At 37.4% G+C, this 15,621-nt stretch overlaps 1 protein-coding gene across 2 annotated transcripts; it reads right to left on the minus strand.

Annotated features, from left to right (window-relative positions):
• Positions 1 to 376: 376 nt before the first annotated feature.
• LOC113679291 (uncharacterized) lies at positions 377 to 15,520 on the minus strand. Of its 2 annotated transcripts, none has more exons than XM_027196244.2 (7): positions 14,404 to 15,520; positions 11,026 to 11,354; positions 9,912 to 10,053; positions 9,284 to 9,424; positions 8,328 to 8,631; positions 3,806 to 3,892; positions 377 to 2,950 (listed from the first exon to the last, which is right to left on the minus strand). In XM_027196244.2, exons 1-7 carry the CDS (start codon positions 14,498 to 14,500, stop codon positions 2,878 to 2,880), a joined length of 1,173 nt encoding a protein of 390 aa, XP_027052045.2. In that variant the 5' UTR covers positions 14,501 to 15,520; the 3' UTR covers positions 377 to 2,877. The 2 variants fall into 2 exon arrangements, with proteins under 2 accessions (XP_027052045.2, XP_027052047.2); XM_027196246.2 differs by having other exon boundaries at positions 8,328 to 8,589; positions 14,404 to 14,605.
• Positions 15,521 to 15,621: the final 101 nt, after the last annotated feature.

Below are 15,621 nucleotides of genomic sequence, written 5' to 3' on the forward strand. Positions count from 1 at the left end.
ACATTGTCTTGTGTGGTTGTGGAAACTTAGTTCTAACTACCCGCAAGCAAGTCGCGGAGACAATACAACGTCCGCACATGCGCAGACGTTTGACCACTGTGTTGTCGCCGACCCTCCCGAAAAGGTCAGAAGAAGCGTGAGTTCAATCCCTGGTTATAGAGCATAACTGCCACGATTACCTATAAAAACTGCTGGGTACTTAAACCATCTTTTTTTTTTTTCTAAATGGTATCTGCAGTATGGAGGAGTGCTCTGTACTTGTGTGAACAAGAAAGCACGAGCAGGGACTAGCTAGTTACAAAAACAAAGCTCGAGCAATGCAGCAAGTTTGCTGTACGAACAGTAGTTTCCCCATTAATAACACTAACCCAAGTCGTTTCACAGGATCGAGCCATTTATTGATCTTGTAATAAAACCTCAACAACAGTTCGAAGAATTTTACTGCTTGACAAATATCTCATAGCGCACAATTTCTGTAAACCGAAGCGAGTCATCCTTACATACTCATTCAGAACAGTGCAAGAATCAAAGCACTTTGAGGCTGACATTTTCTGTGATCGCAGAGTCTTAAAACAGTTCACTAAGAGTAAATTCCCACATGTAATAAATAACTAATTTCCTGAGCTCCAATTTAACCTTTTACGAAGCAAGTTTACATGCTCTATAAAAAGCAGTGCAAAAATGCAAAGACTACGAAATCAACGTAGCTTCTTTTCTATATAATCTGAACCTTTTTTAAAATAATTCATACGCTCTTTGAGATACTTTACAATTAAATCGACACAATAACCAACTTGAACTGAACATTAACGCACTAAGAAAGTGTACTGAACACATTGAACAAGAATACAGTTGTACGGTAATGCTCAAATATATCGTACAAGTTCTCGTCTCGACTCGCGCGTGGCTCTTTAGTGAGGGGTATGGAATATATTATTAGCGTTCAAAGAAATCACTACACTCTTGAGTTAATTTAAACGGAAGTCGCAACTTCCGAACGAGTTGAGAGGCCTTTGCAACCCTAAACGTACCCTTAACTTAAAATAAAACAAAACCTAAACAAAAATCACAATAACAAAGCTCACTAAACATTACCGAAACTAAAAATGTAAACTGATATAAATGTAATGTCAGTAGTAATATAAATAATTATAATCTATAATAAGTCATACCTAAATAAACATAACTAACATTGTTTAGAGTTGTAGGAGATATTGCACTTTACATTTAAGCGATACCGTATGCAAAAAAAAAAAGCTCTCTATGGAACATTGTTAACACAAATGACATAATAATGACAGTCGCCTTATTTGTACATAAACGCTCTGGAATAGTGTACGAAATATAAAACCTTTAATTCAATAAATAACATGCATAGACACTCTGCACAAAATTGATTCAAACAATTAAAAAAACTCATACTCAGTCTGAAAGTTGTCCTACTGCAAATGTATATGATATGGATCTGTCAGATAATCTCCACAAAGCTGCTTTTCAGACAGTAAGATATGCTACCAACCGATCTGACAATCACTACAACCCACACCAGGCCTTCACAATTCGTTTTATAAAAGACACTACTTGCCGTATCACCAACTTATCCCTCTCTCCGAAGCCTTGATTTACTGACAACTTTCTTTCATTAACTTTCAACTTCTTATTTTTTTGTTCCTCAACAGTTGTAGTCGCGGAACAATTTTTTATAATGCGATAACTAAATGCTGATATTAATTTCAACGATTTATCATCACATTTAAAATTTTTCAAGAGGACCGCAAGATGACGCTTGTGTCCTTTCCAAATAACAATTTTCTAGTTATTTCTTTAGGGTGTACAAAAATATTCTTTCCATGGTGAAATGATAGTCTTAAAATGAACATCTGTACATATTCTTCTAGAAATACTGTACAAATGTTATTCAAAATGTAAGCTTCAAATAATCATAAAAAAATATTTCATGTTCCTATCCGTCATGTACTTTGTACATATCCACTCTGGAACAGTGTACAAAAATGATTGATTTAAAAAATTAACTTAAAACATGGATTCCATGCAGGTAACTAACATGTTCACCTTGGAACAGTGTTTGAGAATTTTGATAGAAAGTTTAGGGTTTTTACTAGTTAATTTTTAATTAAAGAATATGAACAATTCTTGAACTAAGTTCACTTCTCTTGAAATTGAACATTAACTATTGAGGGAAACATCTTGAGGGTGACTTTTCCATAAAATTAATTTAAGTCTACAATCCTATTTACATTTAATTTAATGCATGTCTTCACTGCGACAGTGCACAAACTTATTCCAATTTCTTTCAAAATAATAGCTGACATAAGAGTCCCATCATAAATTGTACATCTTCACAGGGACAGCTTACAATAATATTTTCACCATGGTTTGTTAATATCACCCCCACAATTCTGTAAATGTGCTATTTGGAACTATTTACTAATTTTAACATTTTGGGGGTGGTAGCTTGATTGGATGTGAGATTCCACTATCCACACTAATTTTTGGGAAAAAGTATTAAGGGTAGAAAGAAAATTCATCCTTCTGTTTATGACACTTGTCTGTCATAATCTTGCGTACAATGAACTTGGTGTACATGATTTTGCAGGCCTACCTGCCAACTAAACATGACCACAGTAATTATTTCAAAGAAATGGTATCCACCCTTTGGTACGTGATAATTGGATATGTGATCTGTACGTTCTGATTCTTGTCATTTCACTTCTAGAACCTGAAATTCCACTCTGGCCAAAGCAAAGTTTTCAACACCCTCTCGTTTGAGTTTGGATCATTCCCTGACAGGAAAATAAGCTGTCAACTTACAGCAATATTCTGTCATTTCCACCTGAGCTTGCAGTTCAGCCTTGTTTACACAGCACACTTATTGTGGAATTTCATTTCTTCTAAACTGTGTTTTCTGGGAGGTACACCATACATGAGCCTGTCATAGAGAAAAACGAGCAGAAAAAAGTGTAAGAGGTATGAAACAACATTACTCTCTTGAGTAGCACCACCCCTCAGACAAATGCCCCCAAGACAAAACTGGGCATCCCTTCTGTTTGGCCAAATGCCCCCATTAATCTCCTCCTGCTCTAAAAGACAAGTCATTTCTTGCCAAACTAAGTGTATTATCAGCATTAATTGGATGAGTTTGAGCATGATACCTTAAATGATCAAAACCCAGGCCTGAATTATCACACAGACACAAGGTTTTATAATTTATGACACCATGTGAAAACCAAATACAATAATCGTTTTAGCATAGTTACATTTTTTTAAACAATCTCCAAAAGAAGACACTCTGAGAATGATGGGGCTTGGAAACTAGGCAGAGTTTGAACTTGACATGGTAAATGCAATATCTACTGTAGATATTAAGTTATTATCTCAACTTCGTGCAATCCAAGATGGCACTGTGTGATAAAGGTGTGCCAGAGTAAATCCAAAGTGTAATAATGGCAGTTACAAGATTGGCTCATTTCTAACATACTTTCTTCGTCAATAACAAATACCAGCTGCACCCCCAACAATACATTAGAATGAGCTTTGTGTAATCATAAACAATTGAGGTTGCTTGTATTTTCTTCTTGCACAAATGCTTACTAAACAAAATATCAATCTCTAGCCACAATTTGGGAAAAATGAGTTGCCTCCATCAGATGAGCACCCCATCTCCCTACAACTTTAACCAAAATTTGATATAGGTACCTAGGGTGCTTACTCAAGGATTTGCAGTTCTCCAGGTTGATTCAATATAAAGTTGTGTAGTGAACACCGATTCTTAGGATAAACTTACTTGAATTCTTGATTGTACAAATCCTCATCCACCACAGCAGTAGTTAATGGGATGGAAGTGTCATTAGCACTTGGAAATTCGTCACAACTGAAGGTCAAAAAATATCTAAAAGTTACTGTTTGTTTCAAGCTGTGTTGAAACTGTAGAATAGAGTTAATAATGAACCTTTTCATTCTTGGAAAATTGAAATTCAACTAAACTTCTTAGAGTGGTAAATCAACAAATGGTTGATAAATCTGTGTGCAAGTGATGGACCCAGTGGAAAGGCCTAGCCTACCACAAGTCTCCTAGAGCTTAGTGGTAGAGCATCCAAAGTACTAACTGGAAGGTGAAAGGTTTCGCTCCTGTTGGAAGCACTCAGAGTTCTTTTTCTCCAAGTGTGCCCATGTCTATGGGCGGCCGTCACCACCAAAAATACAAGGATGTCAAATAGATCAGCAAATACAAAGATGGTGTAAGGATCAGCTGCAGGATAGCATAGCTAATAAAGGAATGGCATGGCCAAATTATAGACAGTCTAGTTTTCCTTCGTGAAACAGAACACCCTAAACATGAATAGTTTAGCCAAATGAGAAACGGTCTAGTAGCCCATGTTGAGTTGGATCATGAGATTGTGAAATGGACTAGCTTAATTACGAATAGCTTAGCACTCATTTGCGATACAGTACTCAAACGGTGTAGCGTTGAGTTAAACGGCTCAGGGTAACGTCGAGTAGCACAGCGTACGCACAAACGGTGTAGCGTTGCGTCAAATGACTCAGCGTAAGAATGGTACAGCGTACACACATATGGTGTAGCGCTGCGGGAAATGGCTCAGCGTAATGTCGAATGGTACAGCGTACATAAAAACAGTGTAGCGTTGTGTGAAATGGCTCAGCGTAATGTCGAATGGTACAGCGTACATACAAACAGTGTAGCGTTGCGTGAAATGGCTTAGAGTAATGTCGAATGGTACAGCGTACATACAAACAGTGTAGCGTTGCGTGAAGTGGCTTAGCATAATGTCGAATGGCACAGCGTACAACCAAATGGTGTAGCGTTGCGTGAAATGGCTCAGCGTAATGTAGAATGGTACAGCGTAGACACAAATAGTGTAGCGTTCGGTCGAATAGCTTTGCAAAACATCAGACGCTCTATCTGAACATTAAATTACTTAGTATTACTTGAAATATTTCGATGTTGTGGCGAATCGTCGTGGCGTGACGTGAAGGCTATGCCATTCCTTTATTAGCTATGCTATCCTGCAGCTGATCCTTAAGCCATCTTTGTATTTGCTGATCTATACGACATCCTTGTATTTTTGGTGGTGACGGCCGCCAAGGCATCTCGCCGAAACCACCAAAAATACAAACCGCAAATGGAACAGCGATCTGCTGGGGGTATGACGTCATCGAATGTGAAGACTGACACGAAATCATTACATGGCGTAGTATAGTCTTCACTTCGCTTTGCCGTAAAGCAGAGCCAATTTGGTACGTTTCTCCTCTTTTTTCACTACTGATATTGCACTTATTCGTTGTCGTTCATGAAAGCGTCAATTAAAATAGCAACGAGACTGAATTCTACCACGATTTGCCGGCCTCCCGGTTTACCACAGTTTGCACGCGTTGGTGGGCCTGAACATGTTTATAGTATTAAGTAGTGTTATGACGTGCATTAAATGTCAATTGTCGAGCTCTCTTTTCTTTCTCCGACTCACGCTTACTTTTCAATGAGAGTCCAACTTCAACGGCTCTTTGAACATTGGAGGAGTACGTGAGAAGTTAAATATTGTTTGTGCCCTGGACGCCATGGTAAGAAAACTGCTGTCCTTGATCTGTTTTGACATTTTTCGATCAAAGTGATATCGGAATGCTTTAATTGATGTGCCGGACGATAAGAGTAAGCTAAGAGAAGACATATTTATTATTTTAAAAAGGTGTACATTATATTGCTTTGTTTATTAATTTTTTCCTGGGTGCAGTGATAGTAAAAGTAATGCACCGTAATGCACGTAGTTGTACGTAATTGTCCAACTTTACATTTCTGTACCTCAACTATTAATTTAACTATTAAACTCAACTATTATTAAAATGTGCATTAAATGTCTATTGCCGAGCTCTCATTTCTTTTCTTTTCTGACTTGCGCTTTCTTTTCAAAGGGAGTTTAACTTCAACGGTTCTTTGAACATTGCAGGAGTACGTGAGAAGTTGGATTTTGTGTGTGCCCTGGACGCCATGGTCACGCAACTCTAGTCAATATATTTGGTGTGTACTGAACTCAGTCTGTAGCAATAATAATAATAAAAATAATAATAATAATAATAGTAATAATAATCACAAAAATTAATAGTTGAGGTACAGAAATGTAAAAATAAATAAAAATGTAAATAAATACGTCTACCGAAACAAACGACGAAACAGCAAGACGTCCTGTCAATTGTCTGAATTATGCAATAGTTTTTATTCAGCAAGTTGCGACTGTAACAGATCGAACGGTAAAAACTCGACCTAGAGTTGGACAATTACGTACAACTACGTGCATTACGGTGTCCGCACTAGCCTTCCTTAATACGTGATGACTACGGAATGGGAAAGAGCACAGGGAAGATAAGTATGTATGCGCGCAAAACCAACTCAGAAAAATATTACTCTGGCAAAAACTATTTTGGAACGCGAAAAAACCCTTTAACTGTTTCCGGTCCAGACATGTAATCTACGTTTGATCGACAAAATAAAAATGGAACTTACTTTTACTATCACTGCACCCAGGAAAAAATTAATAAACAAAGCAATATAATGTACACCTTTTTAAAATAATAAATATGTCTTCTCTTAGCTTACTCTTATCGTCCGGCACATCAATTAAAGCATTCCGATATCACTTTGATCGAAAAATGTCAAAACAGATCAAGGACAGCAGTTTTCTTACCATGGCGTCCAGGGCACAAACAATATTTAACTTCTCACGTACTCCTCCAATGTTCAAAGAGCCGTTGAAGTTGGACTCTCATTGAAAAGTAAGCGTGAGTCGGAGAAAGAAAAGAGAGCTCGACAATTGACATTTAATGCACGTCATAACACTACTTAATACTATAAACATGTTCAGGCCCACCAACGCGTGCAAACTGTGGTAAACCGGGAGGCCGGCAAATCGTGGTAGAATTCAGTCTCGTTGCTATTTTAATTGACGCTTTCATGAACGACAACGAATAAGTGCAATATCAGTAGTGAAAAAAGAGGAGAAACGTACCAAATTGGCTCTGCTTTACGGCAAAGCGAAGTGAAGACTATACTACGCCATGTAATGATTTCGTGTCAGTCTTCACATTCGATGACGTCATACCCCCAGCAGATCGCTGTTCCATTTGCGGTTTGTATTTTTGGTGGTTTCGGCGAGATGCCTTGGCGGCCGTCACCACCAAAAATACAAGGATGTCGTATAGATCAGCAAATACAAAGATGGCTTAAGGATCAGCTGCAGGATAGCATAGCTAATAAAGGAATGGCATAGCCTTCACGTCACGCCACGACGATTCGCCACAACATCGAAATATTTCAAGTAATACTAAGTAATTTAATGTTCAGATAGAGCGTCTGATGTGTTTCGACCGAACGCTACACTATTTGTGTCTACGCTGTACCATTCTACATTACGCTGAGCCATTTCACGCAACGCTACACCATTTGTGTGTACGCTGTACCATTCGACATTATGCTAAGCCACTTCACGCAACGCTACTCTGTTTGTATGTACGCTGTACCATTCGACATTACGCTAAACCATTTCACGCAACGCTACACTGTTTGCATGTACGCTGTACCATTCGACATTACGCTGAGCCATTTCACACAACGCTACACTGTTTTTATGTACGCTGTACCATTCGACATTACGCTGAGCCATTTCCCGCAGCGCTACACCATATGTGTGTACGCTGTACCATTCTACATTAAGCTGAGCCATTTGACGCAACGCTACACCGTTTGTGCGTACGCTGTGCTACTCGACGATACCCTGAGCCGTTTAACTCAACGCTACACCGTTTGAGTACTGTATCGCAAATGAGTGCTAAGCTATTCGTAATTGAGCTTGTCCATTTCACAATCTCATGTTCCAACTCAACATGGGCTACTAGACCGTTTCTCATTTGGCTAAACTATTCATGTTTAGGGTGTTCTGTTTCACGAAGGAAAACTAGACTGTCTATAATTTGGCCATGCCATTCCTTTATTAGCTATGCTATCCTGCAGCTGATCCTTACACCATCTTTGTATTTGCTGATCTAAATGACATCCTTGTATTTTTGGTGGTGACGGCCGCCCATACATGTCATTCAATGGAAAACATCATCTTTCTGTTAAATCACTAAGCTTAATATTTTCCATTTTCATTTACATCATCAAGTGAAATGTTATTATTTGTGCAGTAGTTCATCACAACCCTATCACATCTCTACTAACATTGTACACTGTAACTAATTCAGACTACACTGCACAAAGAAGCATTTTACAATAGTCACAACCCCTTAAAATTTCTCACCTGCTCTGCTTGCGTTGGTAAAGAAATATAGCAAAAATTGTCACAGGAACCATAAAAATAAATATAACTGCAGCTGTAACTGACACTGCAACAACCAAATGGCCTGACGGTTTCAGAGACTTGGAATCCGAAGGGGAGCCCACATCTTGACGAGCCACTGCTGGCACTTGAGATGGTGATACAGATCTAGGGACTCCAGCTGTTGGGGTAAAAGGTGTATTCTTCCCCTCCTCTCTACTGGGGGCCACATTGAGTGTTTTGGCTGAAAGAACAATTGGAGTAGGGGTCACTGCATCAACAGGATCTATGAAAAGAAAGATATATTTGCTTAATGTGTTGTTTCACATACCTACCATTGCATTAAATTTAGCTCCTGCTTAACCCTTTAAATCCAAAGGGTGATCATTGTGCAATTTCTCTAAATAGTATATCTTCATAACAATAATGACAATGAAGAAAATGATCCCAAACCAAAGAAACTTTGATTGTTAAGCAAATTCTCCATGTCACCACCAAAGTAAAAATATGGAGATGAGTAAGGAGAAAATGGATACTGATTTTAGGGTGCACAGGATTAAGGTCAAAATAAGATCCCTTGCATGGTCATATTTCTGTGTTCTTGGGAATGAATTTTACGGATCAATATCAGTATCTGGGCAACTGCCCACCTACCCCTCCCCTAACCCAACAACAGTCAATCAATAACAAGTTAGGGTTAATATTAGGTTAGGGGAGGGGTAGGTGGGCAGTTGCCCAGATACTGATATTGATCCAATTTTACAATGCCTCCATCCACCCCAAGGGAATCGCCATGAACAAAGAAAGATGTGGCTCATTTGTCTTCCATTGGGTGTAGTCTTCACCACCTCATTCTCCCAAAGTACCAGTTCATTTAATTTTTTTTTAATCACATTTACACACACTTCACAATGAACATAAGAGCAGCTGTAGAATACCTATTTCTTTTGGGTGTGTTGTTTCTTTTCTAAGAGTAGTATTTTTGGCTATAGTGGTTTGATGTTCTGGTGCAGCTGTTGTGGGAGTTGTTACTGTCTGCGTAAGATCTTCTTGTGGCTGAGGAATACTCTCTGCAGAGCCTGTGAAAGAAACAAAACAACTATTAATTATGATACACTAATTTTTGTTCAGTTTACCCTTGTAATTAATGTGTCTGAATTTGCTGTAAATACTCCAACATCCCACTCAGTATTCAGCAAGTTCTGCCCTTAAGATCCAGGCGCTAAGCTTATATAGACTCCATCCTCCCTACTACCCTCATCATTCACTCCAAAAAGTGGTTTCACCATGTCTGTTGTTGCTGTTTTTTTTCCTGTGGACTTTGCTTGTTTTGGCACAAAATTCACATGTATTTGAAAGCCTCTCCTACCCTCTTCTTTATTAAACATCAAAGGTTTTCATGCACACAGTCCAGTAATACACTGCTCATTGAATGTGGGTACATTTTTGAAGAAAAATATCAATTTCCCTTTTTAACCCATACATGCATCCTTATGAGCCTCCCCCTTCTAACAAATGCAACACCTCACAGGTACCAAATAAAAAATGACATCAATATTCACTTACAATTTTTCAGACCATATAGCTCCAAGCGCATACACACTTTATGTCTGTACTTTACAGGATATACTCTAATATATCTTGCAGATATCTTTGGATTGAATGTGTTTGTAACAGCAGCCTCTGCATCTGTATTGCCTGCCAAAACCTGCAATGATTTACACATAGTGTATCACCATTACCAAACTCCCAGTATTAAACATTCCCCAAATAGATAACACAATCATGCTAGTAAAATCTTGAATCCTGCCACAAAAGTTAGAGGCACTCCCCAGACTGACAACAACTTTTATGCAACACTTCTGCCCCAATCAGTAAAATGTACTGAAGCAACAACTTGCAAATGTTTTAGACTGATTGGAGCAAAACTGGGTCAATGTCTACATGTATTTCAATTTTTCTTTTTGAGAGAAATGCATGCAGTTAGTCATTACGAACCCTTTTCTCCTTGTAAAATACTGTGTGTTGTTCCCTTGCTCTATTCTTCACAAGAGAAGGAAGGAACAATGATAATGAAATATAATATTCCTTATACAGCTGTTAGCGGAAAGGTTGTCAGAAAAAAAAACAATTAATAGTACATGCAACAGCTCTGAAAAGCATTGTGGGCACTTTCAGGGAAAACAGCATTTTAAGATGCATGGCAGATATGATGGATTTTTTGTTGTATGCAAAACTGACTTTTAATTCCAAACTTGATGAAAAATGAAAAGAATACACTTAGTGACCCTCATGAAGGAAAAAAATGTAAACTCAACAAGAGTAAATTTAAAGTGACCTAAAGAAAAAATGTTCACAATGTAATGGTTTATTCTTTTGTTCCTCTTGTATTCACAAACATGTCGGTACTTATCCCCTGTTCATTAGTCCTTTTGTCCACATTTATTTGTTTCTCTTATCTAATGATAACTGGGAACCCAGATTACCTTTACAGATTTTTGTATGCACTTTGTCTTTTTTCTGACAACCTCTGTGCAAAAAGCTGTATATGAACTTCTTCGAAATTCAATTTGGTGCAGTTACTTTCCTAGGCCTTTGGTAGCAAGAATACCCTAGAGAAATGGTTATGCAAACAAGTGCTTCCTGAAATTTAAAAATAGAGATTTATTTTATGGTTTACCTCTTTGTAAAGCTTCCAAGTAACTCTGTCATTGCTATAGGAAACATTATACTGCATCACATAGTATGCATTTGCAGCTGCTCTAAATCCTTGAGTAGCAATTTCACTGATTTCCATGGACTCCTTTAAGTCTATTTCAATGTATACTGGCATATCGGAGTACTTGTTGGCAGGAGAACACCATGCTAGCATATTGTTCAGACGAGCACACCCAGGATTCATATCAGCACTTTCACCACCTCCAATATACAAACGTTTATAATGATTTGGGGAAGATAGCTGAGAGTTTGAAATTCTTCCATCCTGTAAACCCAAAGGTCTTTTGCAATCTGTTTAAAATAAAGGACAAAGTTAAAGTAAAGCATCCAATCAATGGCTTATTTATTTCAACAGGCCCATGCCTAAAGTCTGGGCCATGAAAGGAAAAAAAGAGTCCTTTGTCTAAACAGAGAACAATCAAGTCTCCATGATATGTCTCTCAAGTGAAAGGTCAGTCAAATGAGCCATTTTAAATGAAAAGGACATACACCAAGGTACATATCCAGTCACGTAATATCTACGGATGAAGAAATCTACATGTATGCACAATAAGTTTTAGTAAATAAAGCAAGTTAAAAAAAACTGCCAATAAAGAGAGATTGATCAATACAATTTCTACCCTTTTTTTTTATTTCTAAATATAGATGATAGAAATTGAATTCTAAGATCAACCCAAATTCTTTACCTTTTGACAAATGTACTTATATGCATTATATAACATCCATTATGTACTTAAGTCATGAAGAGTTAAGACTTCCTGTTATCATTGTTTTTTACATTACTAAATACACAAAGGCTGAATAGCTTGTGTGGTTTTTGAGACCACTGCATTAGCCAAAAATATTTTAGCTCTTGCATTTGAACAATTAAATAACTGAATAATGTAGTATAATTTTATGTACTTATGCAAGTTAAAGTGTCTATGATTCACACAGAATGGACAAAAGGAAAAAACAGTGTCTCGATCCTTGTTGAGTATAGCGCAAGTATAAGACATCACGTACGTGTACCAGTACAAAGGGAGACCAACTTGATAAGCAACAAATCAACAACAAAATAAATGAATAAATTAAAAAAGAATCATAAATATGGCTCCATCATTCACAAGGAACTGTTTTCTCATCTGGTATGATGTAATGAGCCTGTCAATTAAGACACAACCATGATGCTGAGAACTTGAAATCATCACAATACAAGAAGAACAATCATGCTGAGGTTCAGATGTTATATTTTTAGCCACTGCATAGGTTCTTCTCCTCCTCTGCTTGATGGTAAAGATACGATTTTCCATTGACTGAATGAAATGCGCCAACAACAGACTGTTTTAACTGCCAGTCTGTTATTAAATTCACATCTAGCCAATTCATCTACATTTCCTCAACAGACACTGCCTGTACAATCCTTTCCGTGATTTGAATTATAATTTTAAATTCACTGATATCTCCCAAGAAACAAAGCTCAAAACAAATAAACGCAATTTTTAATTAAGCATCACTATCATGCAAATTGAGTGTTTATTTTTATCCAACAAATAGACAGTCTAAATTCAAATAATAAAAGGAAAGAAATGGAAACAAACATTGAAAAAAAAGTCTTCAGATTTCATTTTTTTTACATCTGATACAAATAATAACTTAAACTTAGTGTATGTATCGACCTTTGTTGAAAGAAAAAGAAAAGAGAATTTTCTTGAACATGTACAGCATACCCCTCAAGGTGCTAGCCATTCTTTGATGGTTAATTCATATCTTTTTTTTTAACATAGTATGAAAATGTACCCTTGATAACACAAATTCCAGGTAAAGTGACTTGATTACACTGTGTTTCCCTTAACAGCCTGTGTACAGTGTACTTCGCCTCACTTGTATTCTGCATATTCATGATACACAAATAACCTCAAGCTATCTTAAGTAAGCATCTAGACATCTAAATGCTTACAGATTAATCCCTACCACAGTCTGGGGCAACACTTGATCATGGGATCTCAAAGTCCATTAAAAAAAAAACATCCTCCCTGCTCTGTATTACACCTAAAATACACTGTACACTTCAATGAAAGGAACTGTTTCTTCAGAACAGCATAGAAGCCTATGACCAGAGAAAGGCTTCTCCTGAAATATTTCTGTTTAATTTAGAGAAGATTCACACCAATTGGAACCCTGCTACAATTCACAATCCACATATTGAATGTTAATTCTGTCATTAGAGTTATGAAGGGGTTTTGTTACATTTCATTTCAATGTGTTCAGCTGGCAGTCCTCAAACAACTTCTAGATTAAAACAACAAAATGTAACCTCAGAACTGAACCAAGACTAGTAAATTACTCCATCCGCGGTAACAAAGGGCGGGAACGAGAATTCGCAAAATTAACTTAATACGCTTTAGAAAGGTGACTCATAATATAAGTGTCCACTACTGATACAAAACCTGCTCAACATTGCAAAAGAACGTTCTGCGAAATAAACTATCTTTGTGTTTTGTACGTGTTTTGAACAATAAACACTGACGACGGCAATAATTAAGAAAGCTAGTACGCGTACGCCATTGAGAGAACAGAAAGAAATGTGAAAGGGTTACTGCAACTCAATTGAGTTAAAGAAAAAAATTATAAGAACGTTGAAAAACCTTGTAACACTATGCGCTAATATTAAGAAATTTTTGAGCTTCTATGGATGATCAAAGTCGATCAATATCAAATAACCAATGCAATAACACCCCTCATACAAGCCGCCAATACATTGATTTCAAATTCGAAATCTTCAGTCTTTCGTAATAAAAATGTAGAGGTTACTTCTGCTTACAGAAAAAAAAAAACGAATTGAATTTTTCGATTGATTTAATTACTAGGATGTAGAAAGGATTGTCCAATGCCATAAGGCCACGATAAAATGGAACTGAAAAAAAAAACCATAATACTAAAACAAAAGGCTTTAACAGAAAACCACGCAAAGAAGCCAGTTGCAAAATTTACGACATACTTTGTCACTTTAAAAACTTGTTGGCAGCTTTAGACAATGTGCTAGATTCTCTCATTCAGAGAAATTTCTTTACTTATCTATGAAGCGAGGGCTATGAAGCAGAAGCTATGAAGTGAGCGAGGTTAGAGCGACTATTGACGGCGTCTCACGTTTTCTCCACTGTTCAACTTTTATAGATTAGCGCGCTTTTCCTTACATAATTTTCTAACCAATGAGTAGAACCCTGTCGCTAGGTTTTCTTCTCATTGTTCTGTGTTTATTTAAGGAGAAGAACAATCCTGCTTCTTCATGTAACGCCATGTCACTGGGCTGTGTAAGAAGGATATTTTCATTCAAGACTCAATTTACCGTGCAACTTACCGTTCAAATTAGAACTAGATCCCACCCAAGTATGTGAAGATAAGCATAGAAGAAGAAGAGAGAGCGAAGCACAAGAAGGACAACACCTTAAAACCATGGTGTCCCCGTCCTGCAAGAAAAAAACGTACTCTTGTGATGAGCAGTGCTCTTGGTCATAAGCGGAGGGAAGCCGCTTGTTACTTCTCACATGTGCGTAGGCGCGGTTACAAAGCACTTACGCGTGAATGTCGGCAAGGAGAGTATGCAGAACTGGGTTGGCTAGGAACAAACACGCAGTTTAATAGTACTGCATAAATTTGGATCAGTGCTAACAGCGTCAAAATAATTCCTCAACTTAGTATACATAGATTTAGACCAATTATTTATAACTCCTTCATAAGAACTGCCGGAAAAAATCGTATGATCATCACGAGGGAGACTGAAGTGTTTTTTAATGTACTTTTCCATCACGCTGGGATTCAAAGAAACCGATTCAGGTGCCCAAGGCTACTTTCGGCTAGTTTTGCTATAATTTCTCTAAAAATACGCGTTTTAAACTGGAAAGATACAATGTACTCTTGAGAAGCAACTACGATCCGCGGGGATAGGTGCTATTCACCCTAACATCTTCTGAGCAGTTCGCTGTGTAAAACCTGAAACTTCGGTGATATCATCGAACTTTAATAGTCAAACTAAAATGGTCACATTACTTTTTAAGATCACGAGGAATAAAAAAGGGAAAACGGCACGTGGGAACTTGCACTTGTCTTACTTACAAAACCGAGCTGCTCGTATCAAGAGTAACTGAGAAGTCTCACATGGTCTAGTTTCTGGGTAAACAAGAGTTTTTGGTTACTAATTACTACAGAGTAATCAGATAATACTCCGAGGAACCCCTATGACCAGTTATTTGAGAAAATCCGCCTCTATCTGCGTTTTATCAGGGTAACACCTCCCTTGGGTGAGTTCTACTGCTGCTAAAAATTGCTGAGACAACAGTCAACATTCCAGCTGTCTTCTTTCAAGACTGATCAAACCTGTATTAATAGACATAAAAAAAGAATGCCATATTGGGAGAGAACAGCATACATGCATTGTAGTCAAACTAAACCATCAAAAGTTGCATAGACTAAGCCATAGACTAAGCCATAAACTAAGGCCGATTATACGCGAGTAATAAATATTAATCAAATTTGGTGCAAGATTTTTGGGATTCTATAGTCCAAAGAAGAATGAAAA

Source organism: Pocillopora damicornis, chromosome 10 (genome assembly GCF_964200805.1).
Source record: "Pocillopora damicornis chromosome 10, jaPocDami1.2, whole genome shotgun sequence".
Taxonomy (NCBI): Eukaryota; Metazoa; Cnidaria; class Anthozoa; order Scleractinia; family Pocilloporidae; genus Pocillopora; species Pocillopora damicornis.

Bases quoted from the DNA above. Each gene is read 5' to 3' on its own strand.
- LOC113679291 (XM_027196244.2), bottom strand. From the start codon at position 14,500: ATGGTTTTAAGGTGTTGTCCTTCTTGTGCTTCGCTCTCTCTTCTTCTT. The intron at 10,054-11,025 runs GTAAACCATAAA...AAATCATTGCAG, and splicing joins CTTGGAAGCTTTACAAAGAG to GTTTTGGCAGGCAATACAGA. The intron at 3,893-8,327 runs GTGAGAAATTTT...TTTGACCTTCAG, and splicing joins TACCAACGCAAGCAGAGCAG to TTGTGACGAATTTCCAAGTG.